We start from the raw sequence: 22962 nt of genomic DNA, 5'->3' as shown, positions 1-22962 counted from the left end.
TTCGTTCGGGAAGGGGTTCTACCATTCCATGCCATCTGAATGGACGGAACAGTACAAAACCACAAAAGAAACAAATGAAACAGCTTCTATGCCATTTGTGTAACATGTAGTCTGAGCTTGAAAAGGTTGAAGCCAAAATACGGTACTTCTAGGCCTAAAGATGGAAAGGACTCTGCCTGTTTCCACACAATCTTTTCCCCTGAACTTTGCACTTCTGATGTTATCTCAGTTGGCTTTCTATATCTCTTGTCCAAGGCTGAGCAATTTGTGGTCTTCCAGTCTTTGGTTGACTACAACTTCCATCAGTCAAAGGGATTATGGAAGTTATGGTTCAAAAACAACTGAGGGGCACAGTTACCCCAACCTTGCTTTAATTGAATTTTGTCAAACATCCTCACCATCCTTTTTAATTCTCTATAAACATATAGAGACTACATCAATAAGCCAAGTTGTTTGCGTGAAGCAACTCCCAATACAGTTCTGATGATTTCATCATGTCATTGCAAAACTCATATTTATTTTTTCTTCTGGCAGTTTCCAATGGCATGATGAAAATCCTGCCAACTCCTTAAGTAAAGTATTTCCTAATCTCTTCATTTTGTATTACCACATTTTTCAATTTCAAAGACAGCAGGAAACACAATGTGGTTTATTCTATACAAGTGAAGTGTTCCAGCTGGTCTGAATGCCTTCATATATCACAAAATGTAGCTATGGACTCTGTCAGAAAATAAGCACTGCTGTATTGTATCACGTGACCACAGAGAAAGAAACTTCCTGCACTTACTCAAATCTCTAGGAACTGTTTCGGCGACAGCTATCCATGCATCGATGCTTGAACTTCAGAAAGTCTGCTGCAGCTTGGGGTGCCCATCTTTTGTGCTCGCTGATATAGATCAGAGTCCCCAAAGTAACGTGCCCTGTAGAGTAGCCCTTCCTCTGCAAAAGAAAGCCAAATCTTTGGTACCATTGTTCAAAAGGCTGGTCAAGTGCCATTATTCTCTTAGGACTGTACAATTCTCATTGCCAATTTCACTGGAGAGAAGATAAGCTTCCCAGTTTCTTTGGGAAAGATTTCTCATCTCTCCCTTTTGGTCTAGTGTGTCATTTCAGGCAGAAGGCCAACACAAATGTTTATCAACTGCTCAGCCTGGCTTCAAACATTTGCAATTATAGTTTATCTTAGAAATAATTTGCAAAGTAGGTTATACTGAGGTGGACAACCTGGTCACCACTAAACCACTGAATGTACTTGCAGTCAAACATGTCCCCAAGTCTTAAAGCACTACATTAGCAAATCTATTGTGTTTAGCCATAAACCATGGCAACTGGTTTCGTCTAAAACATGAGTTTGCATTTACCTGCAAGGCCTAAAAATACTGGACAAGGTCCTTGGCTGAATCAATTCTCAAATGCATCAAGGCTAACCTTATCTTTGGACAACAACATCCCAACACCTTTGTCAAGCATGGTGAGCATTTGCAAAGCTCTAAAATCCAAAGGTCAAGTTGGAGAGATAGTTTCTACTAACGGGTGGGAAAACCCGCGAACCCAATCTGGACCCGACAGCAATTTAATCTGACTCTTTACAACCGCACCAATTCTTAAACTAGGTAGTGTAAATTATATCCACTTTGATGGGTCAAGAAAAAAAATTGTTAACAGAAAGAGTCTAGACAGGAATACTACCTTCGCTATTATCTACTTGTATAACACTGAATTATTTTATTCTACAGAGAGGTTTGCTTATAGCTGTTCTTAAACTTCTGGGGTACTCACTTTGTTGTTTTTCCTTCCAACAGTTATTTCTGAGGTTTGCAATGTAATCGTCTTCCACGCTCCTTTCCACGTTTTTCAGATTTGTGCCAGTATATTCTTCTGCAAAGCTGTCGGCTACATAGTAAGCTACTTTCAAATGATCAGTCACTCTCTTGTATATATGACCGACAGATCTGGTCAAGAGGAAAAAAGAAAGGGAGGATGAAATTTCAGAATCAAAAAATAGGTCTAATCAATTGATAAGATGTAGAGTGTGTTGCCAAAAGAGGAAGCACCCATAAAGCTCTGTAGCCTGGATGGTGGTTATGGTAATGGTTATGAAGTATCTGGCTGGTCACACAATATGTGACTTCTGGTCATAGTTCAGTTGGATGGGTCGCACACTGTACTGGCCAATGACAGGTTATCTGTAAGCAAGAGCAATGTAAACCTGCAAGGACATGTTTAATAGATTTATTAATTAATAATCCACCTTTCTCCTAATGCCCAGGGTGGCAAAACTTGATTTTGCAGGTAAGGAGAAACACTGAGGGCAGAAGGAACATGAGAGGACATTCCCGGCCACATAACACCAGAGTAATCCAGCAATTAAATGTCTATTATGCTATATTTTTAAATAAATTAACCAACCAACAAACTTAGTAGTGCTTTGAGCACTCAATTGCAAACATAACTGAGAGAAGAGTACCACTCTTCACGTAATTCTCCATATAGAACCAGTGCATCTTTTGACATTTCTTTCTGACAAGTTTTACTTCTCTTATGTCCTCCAGATGTTCAGCAGCAGATCATCAGCTTTGGGCTGCAAACTGAAACAAATCACCATAGAGGATGCACCTTTACTCTTTCCATTCATCCACAAGATGGGTTCAGAACAGATGGGTTTCATTAAGCCAGATTCATTTAATATGGCTAACAGATGGAAGAACACGGCTCCCTTCTCTCCTCCTCATGTCACCCAACTTTGAAAGCAACTAGAAATTCTAGTGCTAATTATAAATAATTTGGAGATACTTCTATGAATCTGGAAAATAAAAAAAAGTTCTGTTCCTTCTCTAGGTAAGTTTTATTGTTGGCAAGGGTCTTTCTCTTGTCTGAAAAAAAAATCCATAGGAGCTCATCTTTGCAAATATACAAAGGCGTAGATATAGGTATTTGTTACAATTTCCTCCTGTTCTGAACATTAAAGTTTTATCATATTTTAAGCAAAAACAGGAGACACCTAACTGAGAACACACATGTGTGAGAAACTATTTCGGTTTACACTGAAATTCATACCAATAAGGGTTACTCTAGCAAACTAATCTGTTGAATGGCCGCACAGGACAGTTTGGAAGTTGCAAAGTACGACTCCTAAAAATCCTCCCGCTGCCAACACTAACGCTTCTGGCCATGCTGGCTGGGGAGATTCTTGGAAGTTGTAGTCCCCCCCAAAAGGACTCAAAAGCCCCGCCACATGTGCTACAAATGCAGTGGGATGAAAAGAACCAAACCCACCCCTCAGCCTACATCAGAAGATTAGCTCAAAGTGGTTATAGTCAAACATCCAAGGCAATTTCATTTGCACTCGAAATAGAGTGATGACCAATGTTAAGATACAAACATGTCTCATTTAACAAAGCCAATTAACAAACAAGCTCTCTCTCCCCCCCCCCCCCCACCCACGTTTAAAAAATCTTTTTATACCCCTTTTTCTCCTAGTCCTTTCTCTATCTGGAAGTTTTGCAGCTTCAACAGCTTTAGGATGATGGTGAAAGAGGCTTTCTGTGCTGAATTGCAGAAGTGTCTTCAGTAAACAATGCAATAAAACTTAAAGTATGATCTTAAAGAATGGCTACTGTAGTTGTGTGTGCCTGCTTACAAAAGGCAAAGTTAACAGCAGCTACCTCCATAATCCCTTACTGAGTAAGCATGAGCAGCAAAACAGGGAAAAGGGAAAAGCAGATGAACTCCTAGCATGTTAAAAAAGTATAAATCTACAGGTGGGGCCACCAAAAAATAAAGCGAAGGCTGCTAGAAGAAAAAGTTGTAGTTAGATGCAGTCTGGAAGAAACTTTTAAGTGGTCTCTAGGCAGTTCAAAAGTTTGTTTTTTATGCAATGCTTCCCTGCCCTGGTTGTTTCATTTCCCATGAGCATATTATTAATTTTGGATAAAGTGTCTGCTGAAAAGTACTGAACTGTTTTGTTTTGGATTTGGTGGTGGTTAGAAATTTGTCTATATTCTTCCCATGTTATTTCTGCCTCTGTTGCCAAATGTTAGCAAAATAACACCCAAGGATATATCTACCTGTGCTAACATGCCAAACAGCTTAGCTTCTTCTGATCAATTTGCTTCCACTAATGACAATGTAAAATAAGAATCAGACTGAAAGCTCAGAATAGCTTCAAAACTCCTGCCTCTTTAACAGAGGGTACATTTTGCAAAGAGAGCTAGTGAGCTCAGATTACCAGATCTTCCCAACAGCTCCGGTTAGTTGGCAAACCAGTTGTGACAAACCAGCACTGCCACCTGCAGGCTGGTCCTAAGTACTGACCTGGCACTTCAGCTTTAATGACAAATGCTGCTAGCAGAATGCATTTATATTAAATTCTGTTGCTCAAGCAGTGAATGGGGCTGCTGCCAAGATGTTTGCCACTTGGTTGATACAGCTAATCTGCTTGTGATGAATCAACAGTGGAACGGATGTATTTGGCTTCCTATTCAAATCTGTATGTGTGTGTGTGTGTGTGGTGATTTAAGTCACCTGCCGACTTATGGCAACAGCTTGATTTTAGCAGGGTTTTCTCAGGCAAGGAATACTCAGAGGGAGTTTTACCATTTGCTTCCTCTGAAATATAAACAACAGGACCTGGCATTTGTTGGATAGATATGGAGGGCGATAAAAAAAAAAACAAGAGAGCGAAGTCTGGAGTTGGTAAGCAGGGATTAGACACAATGGAAAATGTCAGCCAGCAGGGTTCAAATCTTTCCTTATTACTTTCTCCAGTGAATTAAGCCTGTGCACCCACCCAAAGAAAAATCCAGCAGTGGGGGTTTACACAGAGGAGTATAGAAAGGAATAGTTCCAATCTTGACAATTGTTCGAGTGAACTACACAAAACGAACAGCAATTCTACACAAATGCACAACTCAAATGACAGCCCATTTACAGCCCATAACAGCAATTTCTCAGTTGAGGTGTTATGGAGCTCTTCCCCAACCCAGAGGGGTTCGCCTATGATTTTTATCACTCCAGAAAGGACACTAGTTGGGGAAGATAAGAGTTGTAGTACAACACTCTAAAAAGCACCAGAAGGGAATACTGGTCAGATTCTCATCCTAGTGCACACCTGCTTCACAGATTAACTTTTTATATTTGTTGTCTTGCGAATACCTGCTGGATGCTGTGTATACACCACAGTAAAGTCTGTTGCTCAGGAAAACTTTGAGTGGACTTGGGTTTTCTTTCCAGTATACGCCACCACTGCCCTGTTCTTAGATCTACTGCAACTTCTTGAATCAACTCCTTGAATCAACCCAGGTCAGTCCAAGAAATGCCTTGGGTTCTCCGCTTTACTTGACAAGTTGCATGTGGCAGATTTCACTTGGACAAATAGAACCCATGTTGGGAAAACTCAAATCTGGTCAACCTCTCTGCAATATTGCCTATTTGGTATTTCTAAAACTCACATAGAGCTAGATCCTAAAATTATGTGACATTCTATACACCACTTATGTCTAGTTAGTTGAAAATATTCTTCTCTTTGTTTTGGGGCTGAATACAAACAGTATTGCCAAGTAAAAGTCCAACTGCAGCATGTTTTCCATTACTTCCTTATGTGAATGGAAAACAGAATGGAAGGAAAGAAACACATCAGCAAAGAAAGGGTTATCTTCTGGCTCATGAGCTCTTAGTTCAGACTTCTTTCCCCTTATAATGACTTGAGTAGTGTAAGGCAAACAAAGGAAAAAGGGGAATGTTAAGGGTGTGTGTGCTGTCAGTTGCATTCTGGGCTCAAATCCAATAATCTGTTCTCTAAATGAAAAATGACTATAAAGAAGGGGTTCAAAAAAGAAGTAAACATTCCACAGCATTGTCCTTGCAGTACGTCTAGTACTTTTCCAGATATCACCTATGGCTCTATCCTTTGTCACTTCTGTGCCTTAATCAGTTGGTAAAATTGGTTATTGCACAATGAGTGTTCCTCTCCACCTAATAATCGTCTCAGCTGATACTGTTAACTGTAGACATCCTTTCACCTGACAGAGAAAATGCCTATCATTGGAGAGGTACCAGGTGGCTGGTCAGAAGGGCAGGAGTCAAATACTGTAAGGCGAAAAGCCAACTTTGGGTTGCTGTGAGTTTTCCAGGCTGTATGGCCATGTTTCAGAAGCACTCTTTCTTGACGTTTCATCAGCTTCTATGACAGGCATCCTCAGAGGTTGTGAGGTATATTGGAAACAAGACAATTGGTTTTATATATCTGTGGAATGTTCAGAGCGGAAGAAAGAACTCTTTGTCTGTTTGAGGCAGGTGTGAATGTTGCAATTGGTCACCTTGATTAGCATTGAATAGCCTTTCAGCTTCAAGGTCTGGCTGCTTACTGCCCCGGGGGAATCCTTTGTTGGGAGGAATTAGTTAGCCCTGGTTGATTCATGTCTGGAAGAAGCACAATTAAAGCTTTGGCAGAATGTGAAAAAGAATCTGCGAACCCTACCTCCTCCAAGGTGAACTGAACCACCTAAACTGGGCTCTACAGGCCAATGGATACTCCATTACAGACATCAGAAGAGCTGTAAGGCCAAGAACAAGCATGAGAGTAAATACAAAGATCCACCCAGAGGAAAAGTATTCTTATTATACATCAAGGGAACAACTGACCGCATAGGGAAACTGATGAAGAAACACAACCTACAAAGTATTTACAGAGCCACTAAGAAAATCCAATAAATGCTATATTCAGCAAAGGGCAGGATGGGTTCTCTCACCTCTGCAGGAGTCTACCATATACCGTGAAGCTGTGGACAAGTCTACATAGGATCACCAAACACAGTGCCCAAACACAAAGCAAGGAACATGAAAGGCACTGCAGAGACTAATTCAACTTCAGAGAAGACAGCCATAGCAGAGCACTTGATAAACTAACCTTGACACATCATATTATTTGAGAACACAGAAATGCTAGACCACTCTAACAATTACCATGTCAGACTACACAGAGAAACCATTAAAATCCAGAAGCATGAGGACAATTTCAACAGAAAGGAGGAAACCATGAAAATTAACAAAATCTGGCTACCAGTATTAAAAACTCTAAAATCAGGACAGTAAATAGAGAACAACAATCAGAAAACAGAGGAATTCCAGACATGAATCAATCAGGACCAGCTAACACCTCCCAACAAAGGATTTGCCCAGGCAGTAAGCAGCCAGATCTTGAAGCTGAAAGGCTATTCAATGCTAAGCAGGGTGGCCCATTGCAACATTCACACCTGCCTCAAACAGACAAGAGTTCTTTCTCCCACCCTGAATATTCTACAGATATATAAACCCCAATTGCCTAGTTTCTAATAGACCTCACAACATCTGAGGATGCCTGCCATAAATGCAGGTGAAATGTCAGGAAACAATGCCTCTGGAAAATGGCCATAAAGTCTGGAAAACTCACAACAACCCAGTGATTCCAGCCATGAAAGCCTTCGACAGCACAAGCCAACTTCACTTTATAACCTTGCATAAATGGGAAGGCCATTTTTACACTTATCTCAGCAATCTCAGTTGGATCCCAGAACCCTGTATCAGTGTCACCTTAATATTCATAAAAGGAATGCATGAAAAATGCCCCAAATATTCCAGACCTAGGAAATGCAAAGCAAACAAGGCATCTGTCTAGAACAGGGCTTCTTAAACATTTTCCAGACATTACCCCTTTCCACCTAAGAATTTTTTCACAACTCCAGGTATATGGATATATAAAATAGGTATAAAAATAAAACATTTACTGATAATATATTAGCATTTGCAAGGCTTACTAAACAGGCAAATTTTCCATGTTATGAAGTACTATTGGAGTATTTTCTGCAGAGTCCACTGTAAACACTGCAGATTTGTGTAAACGATGGTGCTCAGAAACCTTGTTGTCAATTTTTTCAAGACCCTCACATTGAACTAAGGAGATCCCAAACCCAGCTAGAGATTGTCAAATAGTTCCCGCTTTGGCTCTCTGAGCCTTCCAATATCCTCAAGTGCCAAATATAACTGTATAGAAGAGTAAGGGGCACTAACGGTCTGTGACTCAAACTGTAAGGTGGACTGGAGACCATCATCTGGCTGAGAGCCGACACAATGATGAGGATGAGAATAGGCATCAGTTGGACGAACAGCCCAAGGCCACCCTGGAAAAGAAGAAGGGAAGGTGGTCAATGCATTTGCATTCACAGAACAGCTTGCCATTGCCTGCTCCTGCCTCGTTCTGAGCCATTTTACAACTCGGGGTTTACGAGAAGAAAGGAGAAATTTAACATGGAATGAGATTGCCAAGGCAGATGTAATAATATCCAGTGCTTGGGTCACATTACTACAGGTTAAGTACATCTTACTCAAAATGCTTGGGATCAGAAGTATTTTGGATTTTTGAATATTGAATTTGAATATATGTACGTACTAAGGTATCTTGTAAATGAAATTATGTTTCACCATATACAGATATAAAAGCCAGCTTGGTATAGTGGCTTGTATGTTGGATTATGACTGGAGACCAGGGTTTGAATCCTTGCTCAGCCATGGAAACCCACTGGGTGACCTTGGGGAGGTTACACTTTCTTAGCCCCAAAGGAAGGTGAAAAGAAAGGCAACCCTCTTCTGGACAAATCCTGTCCCCCAAAAAACTTGTGGTAGGAGTTCTACATTAGAAACAACTTGGAGGCACACCATAGACTGACAAAAAAGTTTATAGACTAGTTATGATGGAGAAGTACAAACTACAGGTTTTTTTAACTGAAATGGTTCTGCAAAAGGTTTTGAAGGGGTTTCCTTTCTTCTTGCTGCAACTTACATCGCCTTGGTGCTCCCTCCTATCTTGTCTCTGGTGGTAGGTATATCGCATTCGGCCATTGCTGTATACATGGACATTACCTGTTCAGGAGAAAAAACATGTTGAGAATCGAAGAAACATTGTTTCAGTCTGCCAATTCAGGACATAAAAGCGAAATTGCCATGAAATTCAAAACATTCCACTTCTGGAATGGCGTTTAACAGGGTGCTATCAACTGAACGGAGAGTTTAGAGACTGATAATGGAAAATTCTTAATAACAGGAGTTGACTTGACCATTATTGAGCTCTCAAGATTGGGTGGCACAAAAGAAACCAGTAGGAAAATCAGTTTCTCAAACAAGCTGAATTTAAATTGGGTTTCCATTCAGAAAAAGAGCACAATATGTGGATGTTCTTCTGAAATCACAGTGGTCTTTGGAGCAGAGTCTTTAATCCACAGATAAACTGGCTTATGTGTCACTGGAATACAAGATTGCTTCAGCATCAAAGATTTTATGCTCTCCTTACAAGACCTGGTAGGTACAGGACCTCAGCACCATTTCACTAAGATCTGCCACTCTCCAAGGGTCACCTGAAATCATTTGTAAGGGTTTGGCTTGCTGTGAGAGGATGTTGAGACAACTGATCCTTTGACATTCTCAGGCCTGAAGATTGCAACAGTTATCTCCCTGCTGACCCCCACCTTCTGTTAGCACCCCCAAGGGGGTTGCTCTCTGGCCACCCCCTCCCTCCTTAGCCCTTAGCCCAAGGGCTCTGCTCCCAGGAGGTTCATCTCACGCGGCTCTCCCCGGCGTTCCCTCCAGGCAGGCTCCACCACTCTCGGAGGCTTTCCGTTGCGGGCTGGGGCGCTGGGCTCCCAGTGACGTCTTCCTTTGGGCTCTCTATAAAGGGTGGGGCCTGCCAGGGAGACTCGGGTAAGTAAGACCCCTGCTGCTCCCTCCCACCACATCCCTTTCCTAGTTTTTGGGAGCCCTGGAAGCTCATTCTTGATATATTCCCCACCTACCCTACCATTTGGGCTTTGGTCATCTCCATAACCTACTGACAGATGTCATCTGAAGCTAGTAGAACTGGTATTTATCAAGTCAAGCAATCCCACAGAAGGGAGGAACGGGATCTTCCTAAGACAGGCAAAGATATGGCGTAGGACGTCCCCACTCCCTGCTCCTGCAAATCTTCATAACTACCCCATTTTCTCTCAGTCAAGTACTGACTGTTATTCATCTGTTCTGAGAGGTTTTCCAAATTTTACAGGGGGTTTAATCAGAACTCGGAAGTGTTACTTTTTAGGACTATACAGTTTCCAGAATCCCCTCACCAGCACGGTAAGCTGGGGGATTGTGGTAGGTGCAGCAGCATTCCCTAGATCTGCCTGTAGTGATCTCAATATCCAGGCTCTAATATGAGGTATGCTAAAAAACTAAATGCTCCCTAACCTACTGGGTGTAGCAATTGGAAGCCCACACAAATGTTATCAATAGAGTTAGGAAGCCAAAACCACTGGAAGTACATGCACGTCTTTGCTCCTTAGCTATGCTTTTCTAGCTGCCTTTAAAGCCCAAACCACAAAACAGCCAGATAGGAAGACTCCAGTAGGGCTAGGCCTTCCAGGTCTTTAGGTTGCCTAAATGCTTACAATGTGCAGAAAGGGAAACGGTACACAGCATACCAATGTTTATTAATGCTTTGAAAATGGAGCATGCACTAGCCCCGTTGGATGCTCCGCTGAGCTCAACAAGTTCTCTGTTTGTGCATGTCAATTATGATTCTGAAAAATGCTGAAATCCACTCTCATCCGGCCCATTGATCACCATTCTGAAATAGGATGATAACAAACCACTGAACACTCCATCCATTCACACACTGGGAGCAACTTCTGTACAGCAAAATATTTGTATATATTTGTAAGGGCCAAAAATGTAAAGAAGTTAGTCGAGGTTCCATGTTTTCTGAATAAAGATGTTAGCCTTATTTGTGGACTATAGATTTCTTACTTGTGGCATGCAAGACATTTCATTTTAAAAAGACTTCAATTCAGGTGAAGCTTTTCAATAACAAACATCATTCAAGTAGTCAGGGAAAAAATCCAAAACTGTAAGAACTGGAGAGTTGTTAGAGTTGTCTTTTCCAAATCTTCTGTCCACAAACAATAATTATATCACAATACATTTCAGTGAGTAGAGCCTGCTTGAGTTGGCTAAGCCTAATTTCAAGGCATTCTGATCTGAAGATAGTGTTACTTTTTAATGTGTCCACCCACAACGTCAAGTATTACAGTCCAGAAAAAGTGTTACCATCTTGGGTTGTTGTATGTCTTTCGGGCTGTGTGGCCATGTTCCAGAAGCATTCTCTCCTGACGTTTCGCCCGCCTGCCATAGATGTGGGCGAAACGTCAGGAGAGAATGCTTCTGGAACATGGCCACACAGCCCGAAAGACATACAACAACCCTGTGATCCCGGCCATGAAAGCCTTCGACAACACATTGTTACCATCTTATCTGGCTTATGTCCACAAGAATTTCCTTAGAACTGGTTCAGATGCAGATAGAGATGCCATGCCATTTCCTATAAACTGCTCCCATTATTGGGATAAGATGTAATTAAAAGAAACTGATCAGATCAATTCCAGCTTGTTGAGAGTGGAGCTTCTGAATTAAATTTGTGGGATGAAAGAACCCACAGATGGAGTGCAAAAACTGTGAAATGAGCCCTTCCAATTTTCTTTTGCCTGGCATGCTCTTTTCCATTCACTTTTCCACACAAAAACAGAAGCAAAACTTGAAAGTTCTTTTATGATTGAATTTTCATTCAATAATTTGTTATAGTGTTTGGGAAAACAATTTGTGGTTGTCACTGTTACTCGTTATAATGCTGTTATTTTCAATTACTTCAGGAAAGATCCTCTAGGACAGGGGTGCCAAACCCATTTTCCTCATTCTTATGGTTGCCTTTAAAGGGTCACTCGTAAGATTGTATAAAGGTAACTGTTTTGCCCTGGCATTGAAAATCTCACAGGCCACATAAAATGACGTGGCAGGCCGGATTTGGCCCACGGGCCTTGTGTTTGACACACATGCCCTAGGATTAATGTAAATTTTTGCCAAAATGCTTATTTTAACGAGCTCTGAAAGTAACTTTAAAAGGAATTAAGAAAAAGCTATGTGTCACATCAATAACGAAATGTGCAGCTACACTGTGTCCTCATGGACAAACAAATGAGTAGGTCAGATTCATTGCTGTTACCTCCTGAGTACCAAGATTTGGAGAAGTAACCAGTTAGTCACAGTCCAACACCACAGCCCCCCTTTAAGCCATGATCATGCTGTATCACAAACAGAATGCAGGCACATTGCTGGCAAACAAAGTTTAAGAGCAACACATTCAAGCAAGAGAATGTCAAGTAACATGCTGTCAGGAATACAATATCTATTTAGCCAAATCCAGCCAGCGTCTTGAGAGAAATGTTGGGCTTAAAAAAAACTTTCTACTATGTAAGCTATCAATGGGGCATATGTGATGTTCCAGATGTGGTTGGACTGTAATTTCTAACATCCTTAGACCTGACTAGGACTGATAGGTGTTGGGATCCATTAACACATGGAGAGCCACATGTTCTTTATCTCTGCAGTACAAGGGAAGAATTAATTCTTCTTTGAGAAGAAAAGAAAGTATTTTCCTTCTCCATCCCTTAAAGATACTGGGAAACACATTTTATTTCAAATTGCCTAACAAGAAATCTTTTCACTAAGACATACCATTTTTTGTTTTGTGGCAAAATAGTGTTACCCTGTTTTCCCAAAAATAAGACATCCCCTGAAAATAAGACCTAGTAGAGGTTTTGCTGAATTGCTAAATATAAGGCCTCTCCCGAAAGTAAGACCTGGTAAAGTTTTTGTTTGGAAGCATGCCTGCCAAACAGAACACCAGAGCATGCAGGATTGGTAAAAGTACGTACCATAGATTGTTGTATATGGAAATAATGGTAGTAACAAAAAATTCTTGATAGGATTCACAATTTGTCTGGTTATGCTGGTTTGTACAGTATATAATAAATGTTCATTTTTTTTGTTCAACAAATAAGACATCCCCAGAAAATAAGACCTAGAGTGTCTTTGGGAGCAAAAATTAACACTGTCTTATTTTCAGGGAAACAGTTTAGAGCTACCTCAAAGAACAGGAAGGTACATTGGTTCAGAACAATTTTAATTTTTTGGGTCATATCTGACACAAAAGAAAGGAAGCATTCTCAGAAAAGGAAACTCTTTTTAATACTATAAGCAAATATCCATCCCAAGGATTCTAGGAATTCCCATATTGGATGACATTTTTTGCTAGAAAATTTAACACATAGAACATATTACCACAGGCTACCATTTTGTTAGCTAAAGTGTTTCATCTGGAATGGATTCACTAAAAGGGGCAAACGAATTTATGCAGAAGATGCTTCCACTTTGGTTCAAGAACAAACCAACTAAAGGATACCCCATTCCCCTAACAGCCTCCCTCTATGATCATATTTAAATGACAGACTTACTAGAAGGAAAGCCTCCACCGAAAAACATATTGAAGAGATCCTCTGGAGAGATGTCAGCCTCAAACCCTCGGTTGAAATCTGTAGGGCTGTGTCGCGTAGGACTGATTTTGGCATCTCCAAACTGATCATACTGCTTCCTCTTCTCTGGGTTACTCAATACTGCATATGCATTACCAATGGCTAAAACGCAAGGAAGAAGAACATGGTTAGATTCTTTCCATGGGAAAAATAACATTAATCGAAGATGGAAATAGAAGCCCTGCATCCTCTCTCCCCAGACTGTCACACAAGAATGAACTTGAAATATACTTTACAGGACTGGAAAAATCTTTGACTCAACACATATGAAATATGTTGACCATTCATAATATGGCATCTGAATAACAACTGCAACTGTTCTCTAGCTTTTTGCTGATAGTTTGTTTATAAACTATCAAACTCCTGTATGACCCTATAGTTGAAGATCTGTTTCAGGGGCCTTTGTTATGTATCCCATAATCAAAAAGGGGGTTTGATTGTGGGAACCTAGGACTGGACTTTCCCTACAGCAGGTATCTATTTGCAGATTTCTCACATTTGATCTCTTACAAACTGTCTGAAGTGCTATTCAGCAACAAATGAATTATGTGAGGCCAAATCTGTTAGTTTCACTTGTTGACCTCCACTAGAGTAATAGGTCCTGAATGAGTCACATTCAGTGCATTGAACAAATCCGGGACCAACAACTGGGTTTAGCCCATGAAGATGCAGATGTAAGGTAATATACAAAACTTAAAACAATAAGAAGTACATAGATCCATTCATCCAACCACCTTGCGCTAAATTCTTAATCCAGACCATGTCGAAGCCATAAAAACGTATTCATTAAATGCTTAGGCACAAAGCCAGGTCTTTGATTTGTTCCTAAAGCCCAGAAGGGATGGAGTCTGCCGGATATCTCTGGGGAGGGAGTTCCACAGCCGAGGAGCCACCACTGAGAAGGCCCTGTTTCTCATCCCCACCAGCCTTGCTTGTGAGGCAGATGGGACCGCGATCAGGGCCTCCCCAGACGATCTTACAAGTTCCAATAGGCTATAGGAGGAGATACAGGTAAGTTGGGCCAGAATGACTTAGGGCTTTATAGGTCAAGACCAGCACTTTAAATTTGGCTCGGTAGCAAACTGGCAGCCAGTGGAGCTGACACAACAGAGGAGTAGTATGCTCCCTGTACGCCACTCCAGTTATAAGTCTGGCTGTCTCCCGTTGTACTAGCTGGAGCTCCCGAGCTGTCTTCAAATGCAACCCCACGTAGAGCGCATTGCAGTAATCTAAGCGGGATGTAACAAAAGCGTGGACCACCATGGCCAAGTCAGACTTCCCAAGGTACGGGTGCAACTGGCACACAAGTCTTAGCTGTGCAAATGCTTCCCTGGCCACCACCGAGATCTGTGGTTCCAGGCTCAGCAATGAATCCAGGAGAATACCCAAGCTGCGAACCTGTGTCTTTTTAATATTTTGTTCCTTATCCAAATATATTTAGCCAGCACAGCTGATGGGACTTTCAACCTAATATCAGTAGGGGCCCAAGTTTTCTACCTTTTCTTTTTAGCCACTAAAAAGATCAAGCAATAATAATAAACTGAGTAAATTTCTTTGGAAAGACTGCTGTACCAAATTACATCTACAAAATCATGGTGCAGTTCAGGTAAAGAAATGGAGTTTGTACAAGGACCTAGGGCACAGAGGCCATCTGAAGCAATGGAAAAGTACCAAACCAGGTCCATTCATTAATCTCAGCTCCTCATTAAGTTATTACATTTTGTCTGCTATGGTTGCAGTTTTATTACTGGTACAAGTTGTATTTCTTATTTAATCTATTCTGACGTCTTGATTTCTCAATTCCATTCTCTCTCCTTACAGGAAACTATCCTTGACTCATATCTTCCTTTGTGTAGTTCCCAGATGTTTAGGACTAGATTTGCACATTTTTTTTAATTAAATAGTAGACACAACACTAGTTATTATCTCACAACCAAACAAAAAAACCTGATCATAGGAGCGAACCTTGCAGTGTGTTACAAGCAATATTTCAAATGGACAGAACAAAAATCATAAGGGCTGTTCATTTGCAAAGCGATTTCTTTGCCCCCCTAATCTAATCCTATTGTGGGTCTACATATAAAAAAGAAAGCCCCCACTAGATTCAATGTGATTTACTATCAATCAACTCTCCATAGGATCACTATCCCAGCTATCTTTAATGATGGCAAATATAGTCAGCTCTCCATATTTATGTGCTCTGCATCCATGGATTCAAGCAACCAGGGTTCAAAAATATGTGGGGGACCCTTCCCCCATGCCATTGTATTAATGGGAGATGATCGGCCACTGATTTCAATATTCATGGGGGATCTTGGAACCAAACCTCAGCAGATACCCAGGGCTACTGCATTTTTAAGCAGCTGCACTAATCCTATGTGTAGTCAGAAAGTATTCATTGATTTATTTTATATCCTTTCTCCTAAAATGGGACCCACTTTCAGAAAGGTTCCATTTTTTGTGTTTTAAAAAATATGGGTAATTTTTAATTACACTTTTATTGGAAATATATATTCTTAAAAGTAGTCAAACCTTCAGGAGAGTTCCAAAGTTATTCCATTTACAACTTTTTAACCAACCTGGTGTGTACTACAATTTTTGGTTTTTACTGAGGATACAACTATCATGTTTCCAGACGCTAATCCGGGAAAACATTTCTTATTTCCTAACCAATGTACTCCAAACATGCAGAGAAACATGACTGAATAAAACAAGGTCTGAAGGCAGAAATGTCACACTTATCAGCTAAAAGGAACACTAAAAGCACCAATTGACGTAACAGGCAGAAAAATATTAACCAAGAATTTTAGAGTGTCACTCTTTCCATGCTCTAAAGCAGGGGTCCCCAAACTAAGGCCCGGGGGCCGGATGCGGCCCTCCAAGGTCATTTACCTGGCCCCCGCCCTCAGTTTTATAATATAATATTTTATATCATTTTAAATAATATAATATATTGTATATACATATAATATTGATAATAATATTATAATGTTATACAATATAATACTAATAATACCATATAATAATATTAATTGTATATTAAATATAATATTACAGTATAGTGGTATAGTTTAATATAGTAATATATAATGCTAATATTGTGCTATGCTAATAATATAATATATTATACTAGCTGTGCCCGGCCACGCGTTGCTGTGGCTAGGACTTTATTTTTCTTTTCTTTTTGTTGTATGAACGTAGAGGCGTGGATGAGAGGTTGTACTGTCAATTTTCGAGGTTGTGGGGCATTTAGTTTAGTTGTTTTGTCCGGTGCCGTGATTCCATTACCCTTTTATATATATAGATGTACATACAGCTGCTCTGAGTCCCCTTCGGGGTGAGAAGGGCGGGATATAAATGTAATAAATAAATGTAGTAAATGAATAAATAATTAATTTTAGACTTAGGCTCGCCCAAAGTCTGAAATGACTTGAAGGCACACAACAACAACAATCCTAATTAACTTGACTATCTCATTGGCCAGAAGCAGGCCCACACTTCCCATTGAAATCCTGATAGGTTTATGTCAGTTAAAATTGTTTTCATTTTTAAATACTGTATTGTTCTTTCATTGTTGTTGTTGTTTTGCACTACAAATAAGACATGTGCAGTGTGCATAGACAGGGAGCTCTGGCGTGGACTGGTCCATGAGGTCACAAAGAGTCGGAAACGACTGAACGAGTAAAGAAGAAGAGTGTGCATAGGAATTTGTTCGGGTTTTTTTTCAAATGATAATTCGGCCCCTCCACAGTCTGAAGGATTGTGGACCGGCCCTCTGCTTTAAAAGTTTGAGGACCCCTGCTCTAAAGCCACAGAAATGAACTTTAGCGCCCTCCTCTGGACACTTTCCAGCTTGTCAACATTTCCCTTCAATTGTGGTGCCCAGAATTGGACACAGTATTCCAGGTGTGGTCTGACCAAGGCAGAATAAGAATGACCTCCCTGGATCTAGGCACTATACTTGAAGATTTGACTTGAAGGAACACATAATTATAGAATTCGAAGGGACTACAAAACCATCTAGTTCAACCCTGCCATGTAGGAATAAGTCCTCATAGGACTTGTTCTTCATTATAATTATAATTACTATTATATAAATTATAATAGTCATCATCATCATCATCATCATCATCACCATGTTTTTAACCCTTCTCTCACTAACTATATGTATAGATATAGCTATACTTAACAGTTCAGGCACTACTGAACTATAAATATTTGTTTTATGTATTTTAACAATGTTTTATCTCGCTGTTTTAACCTGCTTCAAACCGCAAGGAGAGGCGGGCAATAAATAAATCATCATCATCATCATCATCCTAGTTTACAACCCACCCCCTCTCTCAATATATATAGATAATGATATATTTACAGTTCAGGCAGTCCCCAAGTCACAAACAAGATAGGTTCTGTAAGTTTGTTCTTAAATTGAATTTTAATGTAAGTCGGAACAGGTAAATTCCAGCCAAATATATATGTATATTTCAGCTCTGGATAGCATAGGGAAGCATTAATACCCCTGTAACATTTCTTTTGCTCCCTGTGCCCCTGTTCAGAAGATGTCATCTCACCTTTTGTCCCTGTGATATTTGGATTTTGAAAAAAAAATGGCTTGTTGTGGAAATAAGTTGAGAAAGCTTCAGTGAAGATACCTTTTTCCCCATGATAATTCTTTCAGGAGTAAATTTGCCTTCCGAGGGGTAGATTTCTCTCACTTTCTATTGTCTCACCCTCATTCTTAACTAAGAGTAATTTGTAAGTTGAACAGTTGTGACTTGGGGACTGTGTGTATTTCATATATATTTTGTATTCCATCCTTGTGCCTTAAAGTAGCATAGTCCAAACCCCTTATTGTTTATTCTCATAATCATCATGCGAAGAAGGTTAGGTTGAAAACTAATGATTGGCCAAAGGTTACCCAATGGTGGAATGGAGATTTAAACTTGGGTTAGTTTGTACTGTTGACTACTACACCAAGAAATCTAAAACAGTTTACTAATAATTCTATATCACTGATCCTTAATTAAGCGATAAACTTCTTATCATGATTCACACTATTATTATTAATGATTATAATAATTTTAAAATAGTTCCTATTCTGGAAATTGTTCATTTTTTTTCTTCACTTTATAAATAAAGAGAACTTATGCTTTTGGTTTTACTGATCTCTTTGAACTAAACCAGACATGGTTTTTTTTAATTACAATCTGTAATAGTAAAAAAGCTGTTAAGACAGAAGTGGTTCTACTCCCTAAAAATATAGGTATAAATGTAATTTTCTCCCAGCACAAACAAAGAGAATAATTGTATGAATGACTTCAGAGTGATTCCCATTCTGTTGAACTGAGCTTGCATACTAAGTATGGCCGCTTCTGAATGAATGTACACTGAGGGCCTTTCCACATAGCTATATAACCTAGAATATCAAGGCCGAAAATCCCACAATATCTGCTTTTGTTGTGACTCAGCAGCAGTGCCAGAGTGAAGATGAGGAAGGGGATTTTGGGTTACAGATGCAGGAGTCAGATGATGGGATGCAAGATGAATTCTAGGATGATATCATGGGGATGGGGAATCATGGAGTTACACAGGCTGGTTCAGAAGTGCAAGAAGCGCAGCCTGTGGATGAACTCCTAAACCAGCCTGTCACAGATGGAAACCAGGGGGACATTCCCATGGGAAATAATGAGCTTGATTTGTCTCAGGCTCCTGTTCAGTTGCAAGATAATGAGCTGTTTGGCCTTGACAGTCAAGAAGCCCCATTGCTATCTCGGGCAGATCGTTTACAATGGAAAAGAATGCCTCGGCGTAGCCTGAGATTAACTGGAAAACGGGGGGCCACTGAAGGGAAGAGAAATGTGTTTTTGGGTTGCTTGGGAGACAAACCTCTGTCAAAGCAAATTCTCGCTTCATCAGAGTGGATGGTCTATGGCTTCATGCTTTGAAAATTCTCATGCTCATGAATCCTTGTAACCTGTGGACTATTGTATCTTTGGAAATAGACTTTTGCTTTTTGTCTATGGATCATTTGATTTATTGACTCTATTTTACAACTACTTTGGGAACTATATTTTTGCCTGCTTTGATATTATATATATACTGCTTTTGCTCAATAAAACTACAATAACTATCTTCTGTGTGTGACTTGGTGTCAATAGCAAGGTGAACTATTCTGAGGTGCGACAGCTTTGAACTGGAATATCTGAGTCCACACTGCCATACATTCCAGTTCAAAGCAGATACTGTGGGATTTCCTGACTTGATATTCTGGGTTATGTGGTTGTGTGGAACACCCTCACTTCCACAAGGTCTCTCAGATAAGGGGATAAAGTGCTGCAATTTAAATGGCCACCTCTTGGGCTAAAATTTATTCAGCCCTGAAAGAAGTCTATTGAGTTCTCTGAGAATTAGCACAATTCAAATTTCTGGTGATCATATTTAAATCTTCAAACAGCTTAGAATTCAAATATCCAAAGAGTCTGCTTCTATACTATGCTATACAGACATGAAAATCTTCAGGAAGCCCTTCAATTGATGACACCAATGACAAAAATACATTATGCATTTACAAAGGACATCTCAGTCATGGTACTGTGATTTTCAAATTTCAAGGGAGGCACAACTTTTTTATTTTTCTGATCAACCCACCCCGCCCTCCCTCTGCACAGACAGGGAACAAAATTGCACATAAAATTTAAAATTTAGAGGTTTTTAATTGACTTATGTTCTTGTCTGTTAGTTGAAAAAGTGTTATGCCTCTAAATCTGTAATGGCATATTTAATCTTGCATTTCTCAATTTAAAATATTGTGCTGAGTTATATGAATTATAGATGTATTATAATTCATACCATATAACAATATAACTCTGAAACATCCCTAAAATATGTTGCTCCTCTTTCTTTTGCACGCATTTTCCTGAGCTCTTTAATTTACTATTCTTTACTGATGTCTATAAAAAAACCTACTTCCAAGGCCATGCCAGGGAAAGCAAAGGCAGGCCAGGGAAAGAGGGGCATCTCTTATTTTCCTTCCACTTTTGTGTCTTCTATCACCTTTTTAATTCTCCTTTTGTAAACTGTGAATTTTTAACCATGTATTTTTTAAATTTGTAAGCCACTCTCAATCCCAAACTAGAAAAAGGTGGGAGAGAAATAAATATACTTAATGAGACCAAAGAACTTCTCTGCAAACATGAACACAAACACATAGGTTTTTCAAACTGTTTTAAGATAACAATAAACAATACATTCTCACCAATCCTATCCCTTCTCTAATACACAAATGCATCACCGCTTCCATGCCCAATCACCATTTTCATCATAAGCAAGAACTTTATTTTACCTTTAAAGGCCTCTGTAGCACCTGGTGCATGATTTTTATCAGGGTGAAATTTCAGCGCTAATTTCCGGTATGCTTTCTTTAGGTCCTCGTCGGAGGCATCTCTACTCACACCCAAAATTTCATAGTAGTCTTTACACTGTTTCACCCTAGAAGTTAGAAAGATAAGCACACAAAGCCATTAGCTATATGCAGGTAAGGCAGCATAGCTTCATGTATCATTTCACTTCAAATGAAACTTAGAGCAATCCTGACTTCTGGTTTTCCTTCCTTGAAGGATTAAAATGGATTAATTACTACAGTGTCACAAACTCAAGGCATCAAGTCAATTTTTCTTGCCTGTCAGTGGTACAGTCACACTTAATAATGGGATACTTACATTCAGCAAGCAATGATTCCTTGCCTTACTATCTCACTGAAACTACACAGGAGAAAAACGCAGAGCTGTGTGCATGCAGTGGGTCCATTTATGCCAAAAGTTTGGAAGGAGTTTATGAATCTTTTTGAACTTGGGATCCCTTTCTGAGGTCTCTCTCTTTCCAAGACCCCAGCTCATTGACAGCCATTCCTTTAGTGGGCAGGCACACAGTAAACTCATCCAGTGTGGCATACACATATGCGTCAAGGATTTACCAATTGAAAGGTCACTTTATCATCAATATTCAAAGAGGCCCAGCCCAAGGCATCCTTAATATATAATATAATATATATAATATAAAATATAAAATCAAGGAAGAAGTTGATGCAGTTAGAAACTGCGCCCTTTGCTAATAAGAACAAAGTCTCTTCCTCTCTCTCCCTGCCAAGGGATATCAATCTTGACTTTATTGTTTTTCTCCTTCCTAAGAAAAAGTTGCTGAAAACTGTGCATTTTAAGGACTATTAACAGTCTGTGAATAAATACATTTCAGGGACAGCAGAAAAAGAATTCAGGGGCCACAGGCTGCAAATTTCCCATAACATTTCAGCACACTCAGCGCCTTGAAGATCAGCATCAACTCAGTGAAAATAGCACCCTCAAGTGACATAGGACTTTTAGGCAATGTTCTGATGACATCTAATTATGAGCCCAACTTACTATAAAGAGCTCTCCATATTCAAGGATTCGGCACGCACAGCTGAAAATAGTGAAAAGAAAAATCTAAAAAGCAAACCTTGATTTTGCCATTTACTATAAAGTGCACTGGTACTTGAGCATCCAGTTTTAGTGTTCGGGGAGGGGTGTGTGTGTGGCAGGAACCAAACCATAACTGATATCACTGTATATGCTGAATTCGCTCTAGAATTGAATTTTAAAAAGAGAATAAAAAAATCATTCCATAAAAAGTCATCATCAATTTTTTAAAACTATTTCTTGTTCAGAAAAAAAGAATTCACAGTAAAAGAACACTAATAATACAAAAAGTACTTTCTTTAAAAATACATAATGCTAAAGCTAGACAGCTATCTAACACGTTACTACAACATATTAAGAGCTAAGCTAAAATAAACATACCAACAAGGGATAAAAATCAACAAACTGTGAATGTGATGTTTGCAGTATTGTATCTGTATTTATTTGTTCATTGATCAGTATAGTTTGTGTGTATTAATGTAGGTGTTATGGTTGAGCCTTCTGGCTCCGATACTAGGAGACGGGGTCGTAAGACTCCTCGAGAGTCAGACTCTTTTGAGGAGCGCGAAAGGAAACGGCTCCGGGACTTATTTGCAGAACCAACAGATGAAGACTCATTTGATTGGATTGACGCTGGACTGACTGACTGACTACGACCTTGGACTATCCCTTCTGTGGCTATCGGTGGAACTTGTGGAACTTTAGACGTCTGCGCTTGGCTTTCGACCTTGGACCGGATTGGGACCCTGCTGACCGCCGTTACCCTGATTGATGTGCCTGGACCTGGATTTCGCTCGTTGCACGGAGGAGTAAACAGCCTGAGTTACTCATCTGTAGCTCTTGAGTAGCAGAGAGGAATCTGCTGCCAGTTTTTTGTGTTCATTTTGACCTCTGTTTACCAACTTTTGTTTGTTTAAATTGCCAGGCTGAAGTAAGCACTTTTGATTTAATCCGGATTAAACTCCTGTTTAATCCGGTTTATTCTTTCGAACCGTTTTAATTCAAACGAAGCTGTTTCTGTTACTTTTCACACTGAAGACAAGTGTTTGCCTAGTCCTTTGTTTCCTACGGGCATTTTTTAG

At 39.8% G+C, this 22962-nt stretch overlaps 1 protein-coding gene across 2 annotated transcripts in view; it reads right to left on the bottom strand.

Annotated features, from left to right (window-relative positions):
- Positions 1–22962, bottom strand: part of dnajb12 (DnaJ heat shock protein family (Hsp40) member B12) — a 40950-nt gene that overhangs the window by 4430 nt on the left and 13558 nt on the right. For both annotated transcript variants that reach the window (XM_062976212.1, XM_003218537.4), the window contains exons 3-8: positions 20770–20915; positions 13350–13529; positions 8816–8895; positions 8047–8156; positions 1780–1952; positions 788–939 (exon numbers count right to left, since the gene is read on the bottom strand). In XM_062976212.1, the coding sequence (XP_062832282.1) occupies positions 818–939; positions 1780–1952; positions 8047–8156; positions 8816–8895; positions 13350–13529; positions 20770–20915 (811 nt within the window). In that variant the 3' untranslated portion in view covers positions 788–817. The remainder of the gene's footprint in view (positions 1–787; positions 940–1779; positions 1953–8046; positions 8157–8815; positions 8896–13349; positions 13530–20769; positions 20916–22962) is intronic.

The sequence above is a fragment of the Anolis carolinensis genome, chromosome 3 (assembly GCF_035594765.1).
Source record: "Anolis carolinensis isolate JA03-04 chromosome 3, rAnoCar3.1.pri, whole genome shotgun sequence".
NCBI lineage: Eukaryota > Metazoa > Chordata > Lepidosauria > Squamata > Dactyloidae > Anolis > Anolis carolinensis.
Note: the sequence above shows the minus strand (reverse complement) of the source record. Positions and strands in the feature narration are given on the sequence as shown.